Source organism: Plectropomus leopardus, chromosome 21, assembly GCF_008729295.1.
Source record: "Plectropomus leopardus isolate mb chromosome 21, YSFRI_Pleo_2.0, whole genome shotgun sequence".
NCBI lineage: Eukaryota > Metazoa > Chordata > Actinopteri > Perciformes > Serranidae > Plectropomus > Plectropomus leopardus.
Window position 1 is genome coordinate 26,272,020 of NC_056483.1, and position 23,195 is coordinate 26,295,214.

General features: G+C 44.1%; 1 protein-coding gene across 1 annotated transcript in view; it reads right to left on the bottom strand.

The window, feature by feature from the left end:
* Window positions 1-11,444: 11,444 nt before the first annotated feature.
* LOC121961011 (CBY1-interacting BAR domain-containing protein 2-like) overlaps window positions 11,445-23,195 on the bottom strand; it is a 34,355-nt gene continuing 22,604 nt past the window's right edge. The window contains exons 8-9 of the mRNA XM_042510915.1: window positions 11,779-11,982; window positions 11,445-11,630 (exon numbers count right to left, since the gene is read on the bottom strand). Of these exons, the coding sequence (XP_042366849.1) occupies window positions 11,445-11,630; window positions 11,779-11,982 (390 nt within the window). The remainder of the gene's footprint in view (window positions 11,631-11,778; window positions 11,983-23,195) is intronic.

A 23,195-nucleotide genomic window follows, 5' to 3' on the forward strand; every position in this document is an offset into this window, starting at 1 on the left:
CCCTGTATGGTGAAAATCTTGAACTGGTCCTTGTGCTTGATCCGAAGCCTCGCTGGAAACAGGAGACTGTGTTCCACCTTGAGCTCTTGCAGTGCACTCAGGACCTTGCTGAATTCACATCGTTGCTGCATCACCTCTGGTGTGTAGTCAGGGAAAATAAGCACCTTGTTGCCTTTGTATTAAAGCTCCCGCGTCCTCCGGAGTCACAGTATGTGCTCCTTCTCCCGGTAGAAGTGAACCTGGGCGATGATGGCTCAGGGTCTGGCTCCCTTCGGGGGTTGTGGTCACAGGGTCCAGTGTGCCCGGTTGATAACCACCGAAGATTGAAAATTGATTCTCTGAAGGTTTCGGTATCAAAGCCTTGACAAACTCCACTGGTTTACTCCCCTCTTCTCCCTCAGGTATGCCAACAATCTTAATATTATTGCGGCATGCCTGGCTCCAAGGTCATCCAATTTGAGCTTGAGTACGGTGTTTTCACTCTTCATGCTGGAGAAAGCCTTCTCTAAGCAGCATAAGCAGTTCTTATGCTCAAGCACCATCTCCTTGACAGCTTCCACCTTTTCGAGCAGCTCCTTTTTGGCGCTTTGGACTGCCTGGAGAGTCTGTTCTAACTTGTCAAACCTGTCATTCATGGGCTTTAGGATCCTGTCAGACACCTTCTCCCAGATTAATGGCAACTCATCCATATCGCCATCGGTAGTTTGGCATGGAGAGTCGCCGCCATCGTCAGCTTTAGTCGAAGCTAAAGCTGCTCGGGGTGGCTCGGACTTTTTGGCTCTGTTAGGCATGATGTTTCAAAAAGTCAACAAAGTAAGTCCTCGCGGCATCAGCAAACATCTCTCAATGGTTAAAATGAGAAAGAAGACTGTGGAGGAATGTGGATTTTGGCCCAGAGGAGCATCTGAAAGCCCATCTACTTCATGCGCTGCTTGACAGCACCCCTCCTCATTATTATATTACTATTACTATGTGAATTTTAGTCTAGCTTTTCTATATTTTTCCTTTTTTAAATATCTATTTATTTACTTATTTTTATTATTATTTACATTTCCCCAATTATTGATTTTTATTTATTTATTTTCTTCTTTTTAGATATATTGTTGTTATTTCATTATATTATTATTCAAATTCTATAAATATACCTATTTAATCGGAAAAGTGTAGGCTTATTATCATATATTATATTACATTACTCTAGTGTATTATTATGTACATTCTTAGGGCTCATTCAGAGCACCTACAACTCCATTCCACGACCACTATACAGAGAGGTAAAGGAGTATATTCAAAACCTCTTAGACAGGGGATGGGTCAGTAAGTCAGAGTGAGCCAATTCCTTACCAGTAGTGTGTGTGTGCAGCAAAGACAGTCCCCCTGTGCCTGTGTGTTGATTTCAGCAAGCTCAACCACAAGACCATCCCTGATCGCCACCTGCTACCACGGATTCAGGATCTATTGGACAGCCTGGCAGGCAATTCATGGTTCTCCATCTTGGACCAAGGGAGTGCGTACCACCAAGGTTTTGTGAGTGAGGAGTCAAGACACTTGCACACCCTGGGGACTCTACGAATGGGTAAGAATACCCTTTGGGCAATCGAATGCACCTGCCGCATCCAGAGGTGCGTGGAGGGAGTGTTAGAGGGCATCAGAGATGAGTGTTTATTTATTTATTTTTATTTTTCATTTATTTTACCAGGTGAGTCAATTGAGAACCAATTCTCATTTACAATGAGTAAATGAGTACGAGTGTTGTGTGCCATATTTGGATGATGTCCTTTGTTATTCTAAAACTTTTGACGAACATGTGGATCATCTCAGACAAGTGCCCTGCCAGATGTGACAACATGGCATTAAGCTTCTTCCAGCTGAATCTGAACTCTTCAAGAGGCAAATCCGATACATCGGTGAATGTTGTCAGGAGAAAGGATCCATATCGACCCAAAGGATTTGGAAGCGGTAATAGCTCTGAAGGATAAGAAACCCTACACAGTTGTCATGGTTCCTGCATCCTCCTCCCCCTCACTGCCAGTAAATTTCCACTCACCTTCCTCTGACCTGCTCTACCTGCAAGCCCCGCCCACTGCTGCAGCCTGCTCTCCCCACAGCTGCAGCTCATCAGCAATCAACCCGGTATTTAAGACACTCCAGCCCACACACTCATTGCCAGATCATCCTCTGCAGCATGCACGTCTTTCCAGCACTCGCCAAACAGATTCTCCATTGCCGACTTTGCCTGTCCCCGACCTGCTCTCCTCGCCTGACTCCTCGTGAACCTACCTGCCTTCTGTCCCCGACCACGTGCTCAGTTTCGGCATTCCGGAAATCTGACGGATTCCCTGGTAAAGACCTCTCTGCTCTGCTTCGACGATTCTCCTGCCTGATCCCTGCTGGTACTGTTGTTTCCGTGGACGGACTTCCCGGTAACCGAACCCCTGCCTGCCCTCGACCACCTCTCCGCTCGATCCCCGACAACGCTCACACACGTGTTGTCGGCTCACGGAGCTACGGGGTTTCCTCGTCACCAGCCACAGTGGGTACAAGCTTCGTGTCTTCGCTTCGTGTGATTCCCAGAGACATTGCTAGGGCTCACAGCTCGAAGAACGAACTCTCAGTCTGTATCCTGTTTTCCATTCGTGTTAGTTTTAATAAAAGTCATTACCAACTGCCAGTGAAGTGTACTGTACTGCATCTGGGTCCTCCATACACCCGTTACAACAGTCGGAGATGTCCGGACATTGCTTGGATTTCTAAGTTATTATTGGTCCTTTATTCAAGACTTTTCATGACTGGGAAGGCCCTTGTTTGAGCTTCTCCAGAGCCCCGCTGAGACAAGTAATGCCACCTAACCCCAAATAAGAAAAGGAAAAGTTCGAGCAGTAAAAGGAGAAAAAGGACAACTTCCCTCTCATACACCGTAACTTGGAAATCTGAACATCAGAACGTGGTATCCAGGTTTGTGGAGATGCTGACAAACCCTCCCATCCTGGCATACCCAATTTTTGATTGCCCTTCTGACTGCAAAGTTAGGGAGGCAACAATTATTATCATATTAATATATATGTGTGTGTGAATAATTTTTTAATCATAGTCTAGATTTTCTATACTTGCCCTTTTTTAATATCTATTATTTTTGTTATTATTTTATTTCCCTAATTATTTTTTTTTGTTTGTTTTTGTTTGATTGTTTTATCACTATTGACATTGTTTTCATTGTAACCATTATTACATTGCACCATCACTCCAGTGTTTAATACATGATAATAATTACAGTTACATAGATCACATTTAAGATCTAATGTTGATGGTGTTGAAGATGGCAAGGTAATGATGATAATAATATAATAGTAGTAAAGTATTGTTAACATCTTTCAAAATAAAAAAGTGTTATTATTATTGTTATTATCATTGCAGCTACATTATTATTACCATTACTTTTATTATATTATGCTATGGTATTAGCTTTGCCATTGCAGAATTGTATATAAAAAGACCAAGCGCACCACCAACATGCACTCAACACCTACAACCCCCCTCCCCCCAGCCCCCTACTTTATTATTTATTTATTAATGTATTTATTTTTTGGAATAACTCCTGTCGTCAGTTTTACCATGATGCCTTGCCCATCCCAGCTTCCCTGGTCCTGTCCCCCTGCCTCCTTTTCTATCTTTTTTTGAGAGTGGAGGTAAAAGAAAAAAATAAATAAATAAATAAATAAATAAAATAAAGCAGAATTGGATGGAAAACCTCCCAAAACAAAACAAAAACAAATTGAGCAAATGAATGAATGACCGCCCACCCACACGAACAAGCCACCTTCCACCGGGTCGGCTGTTCTGGATGGATGGATGGTCCGTGTTACAAACATTAAGAATTTAAACAGAAATTGAATTGAGTCAGAGGGGTTGGTGGGGATGGAGAGGGAGGGGAGGAGCTGTGATCAGTTCTGTGACTGACAGACATGCTCTGACCGACCTGTACTGTGCCTGACTGACATGCTCTGACTGACACGCTCTGACTGACATATACTGTGCATGACTGACACGCTTTATATGGGAGACAAAAGATAAATCTTGATCAAATAAAATTCTGAGGTTCCTTACAGTTGTGCTAGAGGCCAAGGTAATGCCATCTCGAGAAAATGCATCGTTGAGGTCCCCAAGCCAGACCCCTTCCTCCTCGCGACTGTGCATTGAGATCCTGTCCATGAATATCATATACAGGATTGGTGACAAGGGACAACCCTGGTGGAGGCCAACACCCACTGGAAATGTGTTTGACTTTGTGCCAGGTATGCAGACACACCTCTCACTTTGGTAATTAAGGACCTGATGGCTCATAGCAACGACCCCGGTACCCCGTCCTGCTAACTTTCTCCAAGTCCACATAGCACATGTGAACTTGATGGGCAAACTCCCACAGTCTATCCATCAGGGTAAAGAGCTGGTCCGCTGGCCCACTGTTCCATGACTAGGATGGAATCCAAATTTGCTCTTCCTGAATTATCTGAGATTGGACAATTGGTCAATTGTCAAAACTTGAATTTACTCTCTTTCTATTTCTAAGAACATTACTACCTACCTACCTACCTACCTACCTTTTGTTTTGTTGCGTTGTGTATGATAACTTCAGAAATATACTTTTTACTAAAATATCATAATCAATAATCATAATCAAAGTTATGCCGACTTCTTTTGGTTAGGTTATTTTGAATAACTTTTTCTGTTGCAAATTTCCTTGTTCACGCTTGGGAAAGAAGGCAGAATATTTTGTTTAAGACTGAGCTGTGAAAAAAAAAAGAAAAGTGTAATCCCTGTAATGAAAATGAATTGAAATGTGACTAATTATTTGACTACTGCAACAGACATTTTGGTGTCTTATATACCCATGAGGGTTGGGCACATTGTCTGCATGACATGAAAATGAAGAAATCATTCAATCAGTCACTGCATTCAATCAGTCACTACCTTCATTTTACGCTCATTTTTACTGAATAGATCTTGAACGCATCACAGTGTAACTCAGTGTAACCTCCCTGAGCTAAAATGAAGCTCCTCCTGCTGATTTCAACATGGATTTGATTTGATGGTTTTTGCCTCTCTTGGCAGCTTGAGGCTAATTCCAGAGGCCAGTCAATCATCACAGACCCTCTTGTTAAAATGCCCAAATTTACAGCAGAAATAAACATGTTTACAGCCAGATAACAAAAAAAGGTTTTGGTGTCTTCAGCTAATTTCAACATCCATGACAACAGTATGTTTAAGTGTTAAAGCTTAAAGTTGCGAAAAGTTAAGGGCATGGCTGCATTTGTAGACAAATCAGGACCACAGCATTGTCTAGGTAACATAACCATGACATAACCCCAGATTCACAGAATATAGGTGTGACAGTGGCTGTCACTATTTCAGTGGGTTTCAGGTAATTGTAACATTTTGGTGGCTTAAAAAAGACTTGTTGTTGTTGTTGTGTTTAATGGTACTTAAAGGCACCCTAAGGAATCCAGTATATAGTCTAGTTGGAGAAATAGGTTCCAAACTCCCGGTGCCATAAACTTCATCCATTTGATAACATTGTAACTGATATAAGAGGATAAAGTAGTTTCATTTGGTTATTGCATCTATTGTGAAACAAAATAGAAGAAGTTGTTAAGGGCCTAAATTGTGTCATTTGCCTGTTTTGTGTTTTGTTTTTGTTTTTGTTTTTTCCCCCAAAAAATAGTAGCTGTGTAAATGGACCTTTTCATTTGATTCTTGGTGTCAAAATTCTATGAAAAAGTCGGTTCATTTGTCTTTAAAAAAAAAAAAAAATGCCACGCGGTACATGAGAACCTATTTCTCCTGCTTTACTATTTCAGATTTTTCAGTTTATTCATTTTGTTTTAACGGTTTTCTTTCTTAGTGAAAATTAGCTTTGTGTCAGTACATTGTGTTATCACAGTTAAACATGCTGTCGGTAACTTCTATAAAAATAACTTTTTGTGGGGCGACCTCTAGCTCACCAGGTGAAGTGTGCGTCCCATATGGCTGAGGCCGCTGCAGCGGCCTGAGTTCAAGTCTGGCCTGTGGCCCTTTCATGCATGTCATTCCCCCTTCTCTCTCCCATCTTTCCTGTCTATTTAAAACCTGTCAATAAAGGGAAAATGCCCCCCAAAAAAATCTTTTAAAAAAAGAGTCATTTAAAACAAAAAAAATAACTTTTTGTCAAATTTCTCAGAACTGTCACAATATTCTCAAAGAAGTACATGAGACAAATTATCTGTTTCCGCTGGCTTCTCCTAGAGCTCATAATGGCATTTGTTACAATTTCACCCTGGGGATCAAGAAAGTATTCTACCCACCTACTTTGTATTTTAGTCATCTCCCAAATAAAACTAAAGTTTGTATATGTATATTTGTTTGATTTATTAAAGTAGAAACAAGTAACGTTAGAAAACAAATTTATTGTAAAATAAATTATGAATTACATACATTTAAAAACAATTCAGAAATATAAAAGCTATGTAAAAATGCAATCTATTCACAGTATTTACATGGAAGTGTAACAGTGGCTATACCCTCCAAGGAATGAAACCCATGTTTTGTTCCTGAGTATTTGGATATCGGTAAAACCCAGACCTGACACAGCAGCTTGGTATTACCTCTTGTGACCTGGACCTGGATTCCTGTACTGCCATGTAACAAGCTGTTTGTGTACTGCATGATGAAACTACTCTCTTCCCCTGCATGTGGAGGGTCGTCTACAGCCTGCACCAAAGTGTTTTTCCATCTCACGCTCCATTCTCCACTCACTCTTGAGCAAGACTCACAAGATACTTGAACTCATTCACTTGGGACAAGAACTCTCTCCCCAACAAGAGGGAGCAATCCACGGTTTTCCGGCAGAAAACCAAGGCCTCAGACTTGAAGGTGACGACTTTCATCCCAATTGCTTCACACTCAGCTGCAAACTGCCCATGTTCATACTGCAGGTCACAGTGTGATGAAGCCAGCAGAGCCACATAATCTGCAAAGAGCAGAAACGCAATTCTGAGTTCCTCAAACTGGACCCCTTCCTCCCCCTAGCTGCACTTTGACATCCTGTCCATGAATATCACAAACAGAATCTGTGAAAAGGGACAACCCTGGTGGAGGCCAACACAAATTGGGAATGTGTTTGACCTTGTGCCAAGTTTGCAGACACAGCTTTTTCTTTGGTCATACAGAGACTGGATGGCCCGCAGCAAGGACCCTGATACCCTATTCTCCTGCAGTACTCCCCACAGGACTCCCTGGGGGACACGGTCACAAGCTTTTTACAAGTTCACAAAACCCATGACCTCTCCAGCAGCCTCAAAATGGTAAAAAGCTGGTCCACCGTTCCACACCCAGGATGGAATCCACATTGCTCCTGCTGAATCTGAGGTTTTCGGTCGTTTTCCAGCACCCTGAAATAAACTTCACAGGCAGGCTGAGCAGTGGTACTAACATCTTTGAAATTAAAAATAGTGATATTATTATTATTAATATTATAAATTAACAGTGTTATCATTGCAGCTACTTTATTATTGTCATTATCTTTATACACTATGGTATTGGCTTTGCAATTACAGCACTGTATATATGTATGTATTATTGTTATTATTTTATTTATTTATTTTTTTAATTTTATATACTTTCCCTGTCAGCCATCCCTGTTATTTCTAACATGCACACACACACACACACACACACAAACTAACACACACACGCACCGCAAAATTGCCTTTCAACACCCTCACACGCAATGTACCAATTTGTTTTACTTGTTCGATTAATTGGTCTTGTCTTCTCCTGTAATGTCCAATTTTGCACTATCCTTTTTGTCTCACACACATTGGCTTCCCTATCATGTACCTCATCTGTCTTCTGTTGCATCGTGCAATGAAAAAACAAGAAAAAAAAGAGATTTGAGGGCTATATATATATATGTTTGTGTGTGTGTGTGTGTGTGTGTGTGTGTGTTTGTGTGTGATAGGGTAACAGAAAGAGTACCATCTTCATTGAAAAACTTTTTGTCACAAACTCACAGGCAGGCGGACACAGTAATGCAGCAGCACTCAAGATTAGGCAGTAATGTGGTCTTGTCACGATGAACTGGAGATCCGATGATGGCTACGTGAGGCCTGGGGCTGTGGCGAAGCTGGTCTTCAGGCACTGGAATGAGCTTTCTGCTGCTGGAGACCACTGAAAGGAGATCTTCGGAGAGGTTAGTGCACTTAAAGAGGCGGTCACAGAACTAAAGTTCCGAAAAAAAATTTTTGTAGAAAAACCGAAAAACCTTTGCACCTCTTTCCGTGAGGCTGGAGTGGACCAATTGACGACTGGCTGGACCTTCTCTTGGTCCATCTCTATGCGGTTCTTTGTGATTACATTGCCCAAGAAGTTGACTTGGGACTTGTGGAATTCACATTTCTTAGCCTTCACAAAGAGGGTATGTCTCAGCAACCTTTTTAACACCTCTCTGACCATTTTGATGTGGGAATCAATGTCTTGGAAGAAAATCAAAATGTCGTCAAGATAAACAAAAACATGTTTGTTTAACAAGTCTCTCAGTACATCGTTTACAAGGGCTTGGAAAACCACGGGCACATTGGTTAGACCAAAGGGCATCACCTAGTACTCGTAGTGGCCTAAGGGAGTCTTGAAGGCCATCTTCCGCTCATCCCCCTCTTGAATACGGACCAGATGGTAAGCGTTCCTCAGATCTAATTTGGTGAACACTGAGGCCCCTTTAAGTAGGTTGAATGCGGTGGAGATGAGTGGAAGGGCGTAACAGTTTATCGTGATATTGTTTAGTCTGGTGTAGTCTATGCAGGGCTAAGGGTTTTGTCCTTCTTCTCAACACAGAAGAATCCTGCTCCTGCAGGCGAGGAGGATGGGCGAATTATCCCTGCCTGAAGTGATGACTGTATGTAGTCTTCCATGACTCTGTGTTCAGGGGTGGAAAGAGAGTAAAGGCGCCCCTTAGGCATGGGGATGTGGCCTTAGCTTTGCTGAAAACGTCACTTAGGTTGTGATAACACACTGGAACCTTGTTGAGGTCGGGGTTTGAATAGTCAGTTTCATCAGTGACGTGAGCAGTGTTAGACTCAAGAAGGAAACATTTATTATGACTATATCTACTATCCCCCCACCCACTTACTTGACCAGTGGCCCAGTTGATATGAGGGTTGTGCTGAATTAGCCATTGGTAACCCAAAATTAAAGGGTGGTTAGTGGAGTGATACAGATGGAAGGAGATCAGTTCTGTGTGGCCCCCTGGGAAGCCAAGCTTCAACGGGGAGGTCTGGTGTGTGATGGAGCACAGGGGTCAGCCATCCAAGGCCATGGCTGACAAGGGCTCAGGCAGAGGGTCCATCTTAGCGCCTAACTGTTTGGCTAGTCCATGAGGTTGGTGTATGCACCTGAATCAATTAAGGCTGGGCAGGCAGAACAAGAAGATGATGAGAACAGGTTCACCTTAGTCAACTGTCTGGGGTTTGGTGTTCTGCAGCCGCTCACACTCACCAGGGTCTTCTGTGTGGGCAGGGTACCCTTAAGGGGGCACGAGGCGAGGAAATGACCCAGCTGGGCGCAGTAGATGCACCAGCCCTCTGCCAGACGACGATGTTGCTCTGAGGGCTTCAGCCAGGTGTACCCAATCTGCATGGGCTGGAGGGTGTCAATCTGGGACTTCTTCAGGGAGGATGGTTCTGGGGAAACAGCTTGTGGTCAGTGAGCAGTAGGTAGCGGATGGTCGACCATCTCGTTGCGCTGGCATCCCCTCTGTCACTCCATTAGTCGCTTGTCTATCTGCGTCGTCAGGGAGATGAAGGCATCTAGCTCCTAGAGGGGCTAGGTGGTCCTTTAAAACAGCCCATTGTAGAAGGTGTCTACAAGAGTGGGCTGATTCCAACAGCTGTCTGCAGCCAGGGTGCGAAATTCAATCGCATGCTCCATAACTGACCGTCTGCCCTGCTTCAGTGCATGCAGGGCTTTGGCAGCTTCTCTACCTGGCATGACAGAATGGACAATCTGCTTAAAAGTGTCTATGAACAGAGGTAGAGCGTTACATACCGCTGACCTTCGGCTCCATTCAGCAGTTGCCCATGCTCTGGCTCGTTCAGAGAGGTAGGAGATGATGTAGGCAACTTTGGATCGGATGCGACGGGGAGATCCTGGGGATGAGGTGATCTCTCTAGTCCACGGAACTGACCGATGACGTAGTTCAGCTGGGCTGCAAGACTGGCGCAGGTGGATTCGGTGCAACTTGACGCCTCAGCGACCTTCCAATGGACCTGAGTGAGCTGGTCCTCATGACTCAGGATCCTCTGTCCTTGTGCTTCAAGGGTGGTCCACAAGGATTCATGCTCCGCTATGTCCATCTTGGCCAGTTTTTTCTGTCACGAACTCACAAGCAGGCGGACACAGTAATGCAGCAGCACTCAGAAGTTTAGGCAGTAAGGTGGTCTTTATTTCAGTCCAAGGTTGGTTCACAGGAATCAGAAACTCACAGCAACAGTACAGAAGGATCAGGCAAAGCTCACAGGTCCGGAAATTAGTCACGAAGGTCATACATGTGGAATCAATGATCATAAATGCTGGGACGTTTGCTCACAGGGAAGACAAGATGAACTGGCACAAAGGGAAGGGAGAGCTTGGCTTATATATACACAACGGAGGGGGAGAACGAGACACGTGTTCACCTTGATGACCGGACCTGGTGCAAAGTTTTGTATAATGCCAAAAAACCACTAGATAAGATAAGTCATACAAAAGACAATATAAGATAATTAATCAATTACATGTGACTCCTGAAGTATGCGGTAAATATGACAATTCATGCTCTGTTACATGTCAGAAATGCCAAACACAAGTTTGGCAAGTTTGTTTAGCTTGATGTACATCCATCTACATTAAGGATTTGGTCTAAAAAAAATTCTATCAATTCTTCCTCATGAGAGGCTGCCCACCCCCCCAGCAAGTATTTTGGTAGTGAATGGCCAAAAGTAAGCTTTATTGGAGCAGACTAACCATGATATTCTTGTTAATATTTCATTTATTTCTAAAAAATACCCCAACTCCCCTTGTGTGTCTTTGTCACTTTGTTGTATGTTGTTTGTTTTGATTGTTTATGTGTCTGTTTTGTGTTGATGGGACAGCAAAAATGTGTCGAAATTATTTGACTGTAAATGCCGTTATACTGTTATGCTCCTAAACAATAAAACTTCAGTTTATGATAATATTAATTGCTTTATTTTTCTATTTTTTTTTAACTCCATGACCTCCTCTGCTGACACACAACTTTTCTACGATGTACAAAAAACGATATAGGAATAATGCAGCAGACCACAACGTCACCAACATAATTTTTTATTTATGCTGGCAAAGCATTGTGTGTATGTCGTTGGGTCTGCATATATGTGTATGTCTGCATGCACATGCTGTTACTCTGGCCTTCTGTGCTTCTGGGCATATTGAGCAGCATAAGACTGTCTGCTGGTGTGCTGACCCTCTTCTATCTCTGATTCATGAATATCCTTGTCTTCTTCATTTTCTTCTTCACCCTCTTCTTCCCCCTCCAGCTCTTCCTCCTCCTCCATGCCTCTCTGGCGTTGTAAAGTGCTGCGAGACTGCAAATTAAATAAGGTGAGAATTCTTAGACTAACTAACTGATGGCCTTCAGGACAACTCAAATTGGTCAGAGCGTAACTGAAGTAACTATCTAAACCTTAACAAGCACTCATTCTGTCACTACAGTAAGAAGACGTTAAGGCTCACCCTTCTGACTACGTCTGTGTACGGGCTGTGTAGTCTGTGATCTTGACCTGTGGTAGGGGCCAGTGATGAGCTGAGGTTTTGGCCTCCGGGGGAAGTCAGGAGAGGATGCGGGTGGCGGCTCATGGAGGGAGAAGGGTAGTTGGTTAGAGGGGTGTCCAGGCGCCCATCCAGTAAGTCAGTCATCTTTATCCGCCCTTTGAACAGCTATGGAGTCATAAAGACATTGTCATGTTTTGTTTTTGTTCCTATAACAAGAAAGAGATGTTAAGTGTGTTGTTGTCATCGCCTCGGAAGCTTAAAACTGCAATTATTCCGGCCTGTTTTTAGAGTAAATAAACTTTCATGCTGTGTTTTGTAAATTAGTGGATATCCTGAAGACCTATTATATGAAACTATTTACTGATGAAAGACAGTACAAACAGCAATACCTGAACAAGAACATATTTGAAGAACATTGTTTGGGCTGGCTGCTCATGAGGCCTATACTCTAGTTAAAAAACAAGTGAGGGAAAAGAGGAATCTTGAGTTTTACTAAGTGTAAAGAGCAGCTAGTCCTGGATGTGTTTTACTCCCCTTCTGTAATCCCATTTAAACTTTATCTTTAAAATATATGCCCAGTGGGTTCATGTCATGCTTATCAGTCCAATTTTCCAGATCAAAAATTAAAAATTGAAACTTGAAAAACTGGATTCAGTTTCTTAAACTAGTTTTCGTTTGTCAAATCAATGGACAATTAAGATTTTGAAGTGTTTTTTCTAATTTTCTATTTGTGAAATGTTGGATAGAAAAAGGGAGATGGAGAGTTTCCTTTTCTATTTGTGTTGAGCTGCCTGAGAGGGCGGGCTCTATGTGCCATACTCCGGATCCTGATTGGCTGGCTGGAGTGGCTTGTCCCGCCTGCATTCAAGGATTACATCCGTTCACGACAGCGCACTGACAACGCAGGTACAGATGAGTTTTGATGGTAATTCTCTCTAAATGCACATTTGTCAGAGAAGCCAACTCATAGGGAAGACTCTGTATTTAGGTAAATATATATATATGTATATATCGTATTCAGCTCGATAGCTATATATAGTGATTTCCCGTGTTGCCCAGAAGGAAAAAGCCTGACCGAATCTTCCAGCCTGACCGAATCTTCCAGGGAGGCAGACACGTTTCCATATTTAAAGGTAGACTTAAGACCTTTCTCTTCGATAAAGCATATAATTAGGGCTGGCTCAGGTTGCCTGGACCAGCCCCTAGTTAGGCTGACATAGGTTTAATCTGCCAGGGGACTTTCTATGATACACTGAGCTCCTTTTCCTTCCCTAACTCCCTCCATCTGAAAACGCTAATTTCTGTTTACTGCATTACGCTTACTGCTTAGCTCAGCCTTGTATCTGTGATAGCTGTTTGTTAGCTTAGCTTAGCCTCGTATCTGTGACAGCTATGCAGTAAACGGAGTTAGTGGAGTGCAGTTCAACAGACCCAGGCTCCGTTTTCGTGAGCTCTTAGTAGTGACAGTTCACTAAAACGCGAAAATGAAGCCTACGCTAACTCTGTTGCCTCTCCAGGGCATTCCTACTCCCTTGTTTTCTAGTTTTCCTGGATCCTGGCTGCAACCTTGGCTATGCTTGATCGTGGTGATAGCTGTGCTGGTGCTGTGACCCTGCCTTTGGTCATGCTTGTGCTGTGGCTGCACTGATACTGTACCCCCAGCTTGCCCTGATCATGGTCTTGGTCCTGGTTGCGCCGATGCCGTGATCATGCTTGACACAACCCTCTACTGCCATTATTATGAACCACGCCTCCTCTATCAATATAGGCATGAGACTTATCAACACCCACAATTATCATAGAGTGCATTTAGTAATTTTACACCTATCGTTATTGTAATATGACATGTCTATTTCCATTATTGCTATGCATCTCTACCCCTCTCTCCCCCTCTCTGCCCCTCTCCCTTTCCCTTTCCTTTTTGCCATTATTGTATTTTATTTGTTATTTACAACATCTATTGCACTTCTGTCTTCCTGGAAGAGAGATCCCTCATCATCCTCTGCCGCTCTTCCTGAGGTTTGTTCCTCTTTTTTTCCCCCTGTTACAGGGGTTCTTTTTTGGGAGTTTTTCCTCAGGTTATGTAAGGATCTAAGGGCAGAGGGATGCCGTATGCTGTAAAACCCAAACCGTGTTTTGTGATAATGGGCTCTCTAAATAAAAATGACTTGACTTGGCTTGAAAAACGTTAGCCTATGTAGCTAACGTTAGCTTTCCAGGTAAAAACATACCAGGAGTTATTAGTGCTATGCATGTCTACATGTGTCTGTGTTAGATGCTCCAGTAGCCTAGTGATGATGGTTATCATCCATTATTTGTTATTGCCATTTTGTTTAATTTTGATCTTTTTCTGATTGTTTTGCATGTTTGAAATATCTATCTATCTATCTATCTATCTATCTATCTACCCATCTATTTCATCTGTGCAGTTGAATTCAAATCTCTGTCCTTGCCCTCAGTGATGCTGTGGTCATCCTGCTCCCTGCAGATCCTCATATCTCAACTCAGGACATTCCTCGGGCACTCCTCTACATTAAACACTCAGCATTTCCAGCTGTCTTGATAAACATTTTTCAGTACAAGCTTGTTCATTATTTAGCCCGTAAATAATGTATCGCAATTACACAGGTGCAAAGTGACCCATCCTTTGTCCTTCATATTTTGTTCTACTTTACTTACCTTTATTCATACAGTACTGTAATTATTACTACTTTTTAACAGATTACACTATGCAATAGTATATACTATACTGTACCATACTATATCATGATATATCTGATATTCTCATATGCTGCTGTATAATATCATGTTATGTGCATTACTGTTACTATTACATTGCATCATATGTCATACCTCATACCGTTCTGTACTATAAAATGTTGTTACTGTTAATTTGTCTATCATAGCAGGTCTAGCCATGACCTTGGCCAAGAATAGAAGTTGGTGTCCAACTTTCATCAATGTACAAGTGTTTCAACGCTTCAAGTCAATGCTACTCTCCTCTAAATTAGAGATGTGAGTCCCTCAGTGACTGATTTTGTGTGTATATGTCCATGTTTGTTGGCAGTCCTGATGGCCCAGGGGAAGAAGCTGTCAGTCAGTCTGCTGGTGTGAGACTTGGCTGACCTGTGGCACCTTCCAGTGGGCATCACCAGAGTGACAGTTTCACTACCTTGGCCCTGTACACTGTCTCGTTCTCATCACGGATGAGTCCAACCATGGTGGTGTCATCTGCATATTTAATGATGCAGTTGGTTGGGTGGGTCAGAGAACAGTCGTGGGTGTACAGGGCGTACAGTAGAGGGCTCAAAACATAGCCTTTGAGGGAACCGGAGTTGAGTGTGAGTGTGGAGGAGTGGTGAGAGCTGAGTCTCACAGACTGTGAGCAACTCGACAGGAAGTTCTTAATCCAGATGCAGGTGGGGAGGGGGATCTGTAACTGAAGCAGTTTAGTGAAAAGAATGTCTGGGATGATCATGTTAAATGCCTAGCTGTAATCCACGAAGAGCATCCTCACATAGCTTTTCGTGTTCTCCAGGTGGCTCAGCGCTGTGTGGAGTGTGAAGGCGATGGCATCCTCTGTAGACCAGTTTGCCCTGTATGCAAACTGGTGTGGGTCGAAGGAGGGAGGGAGGTGGTCTCTGATGTGCTGGGAGACTGACCGCTCCAAGCACTTCATGATTACAGACGTCAGTGCGATGGGCCTGTAATCATTCAGACTTAAGATGGCAGGTTTTTTGGGGATAGGGACGATGGTGGAGGCTTTCAAACATGTGGGGATGGTGGCATGTGTCAGGGACAGGTTAAAGAGCTTGGTGAGGATCTCTGTCAGCTGGTCTGCACACGCTTTAATCACCGCCCCTGGGATACCATCAGGACCAGCATCTTTCCTGGGGTTCACTGCTCTCAGGTTTTTCCTCATCTCATGCTTCTGGAGAGAGAGAGGTGGGGTGCTGGAGTCGAGAGGAGGCAGTGACTGCGGGTGTGTGGTGTTGGTCTCAAACCTGGCAGAGCTGCTCAGCTCCTCTGCCAGGGTGCTGCTGGAGGATGTGGGAGGGGGCTGGCCTTTGTAGTTGGTTAGGGCCTGGATTCCCCTCCACATCTATCGCGGGTTGTTGTATGTCAGGTATCCCTCCACTTTCCTCTTGTATGTGTCCTTCGCCTGTTTAATGCCTCTCCTCAGGTCAGCTCTGGCAGTGCTGTAGAGAGCTCTGTCACCTGCCCTGAAGGCCGAGTTTCAAGCTCTGATCAGGGTCTGGACCTCGTTTGTCATTCAGGGCTTCTTGTTTGGGAAGACCCGGATGCGTCTTTCCTCTGTGACATTTTCTACACAGCACCTAATGTAGAAGAGGACAGACTCGGAGTATGTGTCCAGATCCTGATCTTCAAAAATGCTCCACTCCGTGCAAGCAAGGCAGTCCTGCAGCTGGGTGAGAGCATTTTCAGGCCAGGCTTTGATGGTCTGAGTGGCTGGTTTTGTTTGCCTCCTGAGGGGTTTGTAGATCGGGAAGAGGAGCAGTGAGAGGTGGTCTGATAGTCCGAGGTGGGGAAGGGGGGTCGCTCTGTAAGCATGCTTGATGTTGGAATAAACGTGATCAAGTGTGTTTTCTCCACTGGTTGCACACTTGACGTGCAGGAGGAATTTGGGGAGAACAGACTTCAGGCATGCCTTGTTAAAGTCCCCTGCGATAGCCCTCTGTAGTTTGGTTACCATGAGCTGAAGCTGGCCGAGTGCTGTGCTAACGTTAGCATCGGGAGCGATGTAAACAGTGGTCACAATGGCTACTGTTAGCTCCTGTGGCAGGTAGAAGGGTCAACACTGGACAGTCACGGCCTCTAAGTCCGGTGAGCAGTGGGTGTCGATTACTCTGCTGTCTGAGCACTAGTCCTCAAGCACATAAACACAGAGTCCCCCTCCGATGCTCTTACTGGAGGCTTCGGTCTGGTCGTGGTGGTGGATGGTGCAGCCTGCTAGCTCCACTGTGGCGTCGGGGATTTGCCAGGATTAGCCAGGATTCGCTTATGATCAGCAGACAACTCTCACGCTCAACCACACACCGACCGAGGACACAACCCTGGTCATTGGTAGCTCTATTTTGCGAAACGTGAAGTTAGTGACACCAGCGGCCATAGTCAAATGTATCCCTGGGCGACATCGAGTCAAATTTGAAGCTGCTGGCTAAGGCTAAACGTAAATACAGTAAGATTGTTATTTACGTTGGCGGCAATGACACCTGGTTACGTCAATCGGAGGTCACTAAAATTAACATAGAGTCAGTGTGTGAGTACGCCAAGATGATGTCGGACACCGTAATCTTCTCTGGACCCCTCCCCAATGTGACCAGTGATGACATGTTTAGCCGCATGTCAGCACTCAACCGCTGGTTGTCGTGGTGGTGTCCAGCAAATGATGTGGGCTTCGTTAATAATTGGCACTCCTTTGGGGGGAAACATGGTCTTATCCGGAGGGACGGCATCCATCCCACTTTGGATGGAGCCGCTCTACTCTCTAGGAATCTGGCCGAGTTTATTAGAGGCCCAAAGCCATGACATCCCAGGGTTGGGACCAGGGTTCAGAGTTGCAGTCTTATACGCTTCTCTGAGCTTCCTCTAGCACAGTCACACACCCATAATGTAAATGTTATAAAAACAGTGTCTGTCCCCCGACCACTTCATTTGTTTAAAGCTAAAATAAACAAAAGGGGAGTTGTACAAGAAAATCTCATAAAAATTAACTCATCTCCTGTCAAACAGCATCATAACCGGAGAATTAAATGCGGACTCTTGAACGTTAGATCCTTATCAACCAAGGCTCATTTAGTCACTGATTTAATATTGGATAACCATATTGATTTGTTATGCCTCACTGAAACCTGGCTTTGTCCTGAAGAGTACGTTACCCTGAATGAATCCACTCCTCCTGGTCATATAAATAGTAACGTTGTGCGGGACACTGGCAGAGGAGGGGGAGTCGCTGCTATTTTTGATTCAAGCTTAGCAATTCACACTAAGGCTAAGCTAAACTATAGTTCATTTGAAAGCCTTTTTCTTAGTCTTTCTCATCCATCCTCGAAAACTCTACAGCCAATTCTATTTGTCATAGTGTACCGTGCCCCCGGCCCATACTCTGAATTTCTATCTGAATTCTCTGAGCTTATATCAAATTTAGTGCTCAAATCAGACAAAATTATTATCGTAGGGGATTTTAACATTCACATGGATGTTAATAGTGATAGCCTTAGTTCTGCTTTCTCCACACTTTTGGATTCAATAGGCTTCAGTCAGTGTGTACATAAACCCACCCACTGCTACAATCACACCCTCGATCTAGTCCTTGCATACGGAATCGATATTGAAGATTCCTGCTCTGTCAGACCATTATTTAATAACTTTCAATTTTTTATTACTCGACTACAAGCCTCTCAGTAAGAGCTACTATTCTAGATGTCAATCTGATTCAGCAGTGGCTAAATTTAAGAAACTAATTCCTTCTGCTTTGACATCATTACCATGTCTTACAGCGACTGAGAACACTACTACTAACTTAAGTCATTCTCATATTGACTGTCTCATCGATAATGTTACTGGCTCACTGCAATCAGCTCTCGACACTGTTGCACCCTTCAAGAAGAAAATAATGAAACAAAGAAAATTAGCTCCATGGTTTAACCTCCAGATTCGCAAATTGAAACATCGCGAAAATTTGAAAGACAAAGGCATTCAACCAAACTAGAAGAGTCCCGTTTAGTCTGGCTGGACAGTCTTAAAGTGTATAAGAAGGCCCTCCGCCATGCCAGGGCAAACTATTATTTGTCATTAATTGAGGAAAACAAAAACAATCCCAGGTTTCTTTTCAACACTGTAGCCAGGCTGACTCAGAGTCACAGTGACGACTTTCTTTAATAATAAAATTATAACTATTCGAGATAAAATCCATCACCTCTTGCCCTCAACTGACCTGACCCTGGACTCAGATAGCCTGGCTATGGCAGCAAGGCCTGAAATTTATTTGGACCATTTCTCCCCCATTGACCTCTATCAACTCTATACTTTGATTTCTGCATCTAAGCCATCAACATGCCTGCTAGACCCCATCCCAAGTAAGCTCCTTAAGGAAGTTTTGCCCTTATTAGACAACTTTTTATTAGATATAATCAATGCGTCTTTATTAACAGGCTATGTACCTCAGTCTTTTAAAGTAGCTGTCATTAAACCTCTTCTAAAGAAGCCCACTCTCGATCCTGAGATTTTAGCCAACTATAGACCGATATCTAATCTCCCCTTCATTTCTAAAATCCTTGAGAGAGTGGTTGCTCATCAACTCTGTGACTTTCTTCAAGACAACAGTTTATTCAAGGACTTTCAGTCAGGCTTCAGAGTTCATCATAGTACAGAGACAGCACTAGTAAAAATTAATAACGACTTATTTATCGCTTCTGACACGGGTCTGATCTCTGTTTTAATCCTATTAGATCTCAGTGTCGCATTTACACCATTGACCTTCAAATCTTACTGCACAGACTTGAAAACTTAATTGGCCTTAAAGGAACCTCACTAGCCTGGTTTAAGTCATACTTATCAGATCGTTCCCAGTTTGTTCACATCATTGATCAACCCTCCGCACATAAAAAGGTCTGCTTTGGAGTGCCACAAGGTTCGGTGCTTGGACCAATCCTTTTCACTTTATATATGCTTCCTCTAGGCAACATAATTAGAAAACACTATAAATTTCCATTGTAAGCTGACGATACGCAATTATATCTATCTATGAAACCAGATGAAACTGATCAGCTATCTAGACTTCAAACATGTCTTAAGGATGTAAAAGCCTGGATGAGCTGTAATTTCCTGATGTTGAATTCAGACAAAACTGAAGTTATTGTTCTTGGCCCCAAACACCTCAGAAGCTCCTTTTCCAACAATGTAATTTCTCTAGATGGCATTACCTTGGCCTCTAGCACTACTGTACGGAACCTCAGAGTTTTATTTGATCAAGATTTATCCTTTGCCTCCCACATAAAACAAACTTCAAGGACGGCTTTCTTTCACTTGCTTTCTTTCACTTGCGTAACATCGCAAAAATTAGACATATCCTCTCCCAAACAGATGCTGAAAAATTTGTACATGCATTTGTCACCTTTAGGATTACTGTACTGTCTATTATTTGGTTGCCCCAATAAATCTCTTAGGTCGTAGGGTGGCTGGGCTCTCCCTTAGAGATAGGGTGAGAAGCTCGGTCATCCGGGAGGAGCTCGGAGTAGAGCCACTGCTCCTCCGCGTTGAGAAGAGCCAGATGAGGTGGCTCGGGCATCTAATTAGGATGCCTCTAGGACGCCTTCCTGGTGAGGTGTTCAGGGCACGTCCCACCAGTAGGAGGCCCCGGGGAAGACCCAGGACATGCTGGAGAGACTACGTCTCACAGCTGGCCTGGGAACGCCTCGGGGTCCCCCGGGAAGAGCTGGACGAAGTGGCCGGGGAGAAGGAAGTCTGGGCTTCCCTGCTTAGGCTGCTGCCCCCGCGACCCGACCCCGGATAAGCGAAAGAAAATGGATGGATGGATGGATGGATCTCTTAGGTCTCTCCAACAGGTGCAGAACACTGCTGCTCGTGTTTTAATGGGAAGCAAGGAAAGGGATCATATTTCTCCTGTTTTAGCTTCTCTGCACTGGCTCCCTGTGAAATCCAGGATTGAATTTAAAATCCCCCTCCTTACTTGCAAAGCTCTAAATGGTCAGGCTCCATCCTATCTGTCACAGCTCAAAGTTCCTTACCAACCCTCAAGATCACTGCGCTCTGAAAATGCAGGGTTACTTGTGGTTCCCAAAGTTTCCAAAAGCAGGATAGGAACCAGAGCCTTCAGCTACCATGCTCCTCTCCTATGGAACCACCTTCCAGTTTCGGTCAGGGAGGCAGACACCATTTCAACTTTTAAGGGTAGACTTAAGACCTTCCTCTTTGATAAGGCTTATAATTAGGGCTGGCTCAGGCTGCCTGGACCAGCCCATAGTTAGGCTGACATAGGTTTAACCTGCCGGGGGACTTCCTCTGATACACTGAGCTCCTTTTCCTTCTCTCAATGCTGCCATCAAAAAATCATGCATGTCTGTCAACTGCATTGCCATTTGCAAGCTTAGCTTAGCCTCAGTAGTTTAGCTTAGCCTAACATCTGTGATAGCCATGTGGTAGTCTCACTACCTAGGGCTCGCGATCACAGAGCCTGGGTCTGTTGAATTGCATTACGCTAATCCTGTTGCCTCTCGGGAGCATTCCTGCTCTCTTGTTTCCTAGTTCTCCTGGATCCTGGCCGTAACCTTGACTGTGCCTGACCATGGTGATAGCTGTGCTGATGCTGTGACCGTGCCTTTGGTTGTGCTCGTGCTGTGGCTGTACTGATACTGTGCCCCCCGCTTGCCCTGATTGTGGTCTGGTCCTGGTTGCGCCGATGTTGTGATCTTGCCTTTGGACACCTCCCAATCAACATATGCATGAGACTGTTATCATCTCCCTCAATATCATCACAGAGTGCAATTAATAATTTCACAACTACCATTGTTGTAATATGACATGCATCTGTTTCTATTATTGCTGGCCTCTCTCCCCCTCTCTCCCGCTCTCTCTTTCTCTTTCCTTTTTTGCCATGATTGTATTTCATTTGTTATTTACGACATCTATTGCTCGTCTGTCGGTCCTGGAAGAGGGATCCCTCATCATCCTCTACCACTCTTCCTGAGGTTTCTTCCTTTTTTTTTTTCCCCCGTTCAGGGGTTCTTTTTCGGGAGTTTTTCCTTGGGTGATGTGAGAGTCTAAGGGCAGAGGGATGTTGTACACTGTAAAGCCCTCTGAGGCAAACCATGTTTTGTGATAATGGGCTCTATAAATAAAATTGACTTGACTTGACTCACAGAGGCGGCTGTAGGCGATCTGTGATTGCAGCTCATCCTTCTTGTTGACAAGGGATCTGGCATTTGTGAGGAAGGTAGATGGTAGAGGAGGTCTGTGCAGCGGTTTCCTTAGCTGGGCTAGAAGGCCCGCCCAGCATCCACGCTTGCCCCACCCTACAACAATCCAAGGGGCTCCCGTCAGTCTCGCTATCTCTGGTGGGATGTTGTGAGTCCATAAAAAGGCGCTTCTGATTTCAGTTTCTGTTTGTTTTTGCCTGAAATCTAGTAGGTCTTGGCGGCTGTAGGTGAGATTACTATGGCAAAAACATATCCAGAAGAAACTCGAAAGACATAAAAAACACAAAAAGTTGTAAAGTAGCAGGGAGCCTTGGGCCGCTGTGTCTGTGTGCGCCGCCATCCAGCTCAGCCATTCTCTCTTTATATGCCGGAGCCAATAGAAGGTTTTTTTTCCCCACTTTTCCCACATTTTGTTCTGCTGTTCTAGTGTCCCAGCCTTTTTCTCCTGCCCTTGTCGGCAAATTCCACACCAGTTTTGCAGGGAATCCCTTGTTGCCCATCTCCACTAGGAACAATTAGTTCTGCCAGCCTTCATCCCTGCAGTCATAAACCAGCTACTGGTATTTGCTGGTTTACTGCTCCATTACCTCTTCACAGCCTTCCTCCCATGGTATAGTTATCTCCACCATGTGTCTTCCTGTCTTCCCTCTATTGAACAGATTGCCAAGTCTGGCCTCAGGGTGGCTTCTCTACTTCCTTAACAAAGCTAATGCTTTTCTTTGGCCTGATTTGTCTTGCACCTTACCTGATCCAAGATCTCTGCTAGAGTTGAAGGTACTTTGTCATGGCCCCATCTGTACTTCCTCGGGGAATAATGAGGTCTTGCATTGTGGCATGATATGTCCCAGTTGTTTCTCTTCCATTGCACAGCTTACACAGGGGTCCTGCCTCATCCCACACCTCTGCATGTTCGTTGGGGTGGGAAGGGTGTCATAGACTGTGCTTAGCAGGAAAGATATGGCTCCAGCTTCCACAGTTTAGTCCAAGTGGGGTTTCTTTTAAGGAGATCCCACCTTGTCTATGCTCCTGGGAACTTCAGCTTGACAACTCTGGCTCTTGTTGCTTCCTCCTCCAGGTTCCTCACTGAATGGACCATGATTCTTTGCTCCCTTGGACTCACTTTAACTTAATGTCCTGATGCCTTCTCCCTCAGTGCAAGGCTTTCCAACTCAGTTGTCCTGAGGAAATGCTCATCCTAGCTTCTCATGTATGCCCAGGCCTTGCTGTAATACTGACCTCTCCAACATGGTTATCTCTGAGGTCCCAGTAGGTCATGGTGACCCTGCATTTGAGCAGCTACTTATAACTCCTACATTCCCTCCACAGTTGTTTTTTGGTACCTTGTACGCCATCAATAACCATATAAATCTTGGCAGAAAACCATGTTGGAAAGGCCATGCCTACAACTGTCCCAGCAAA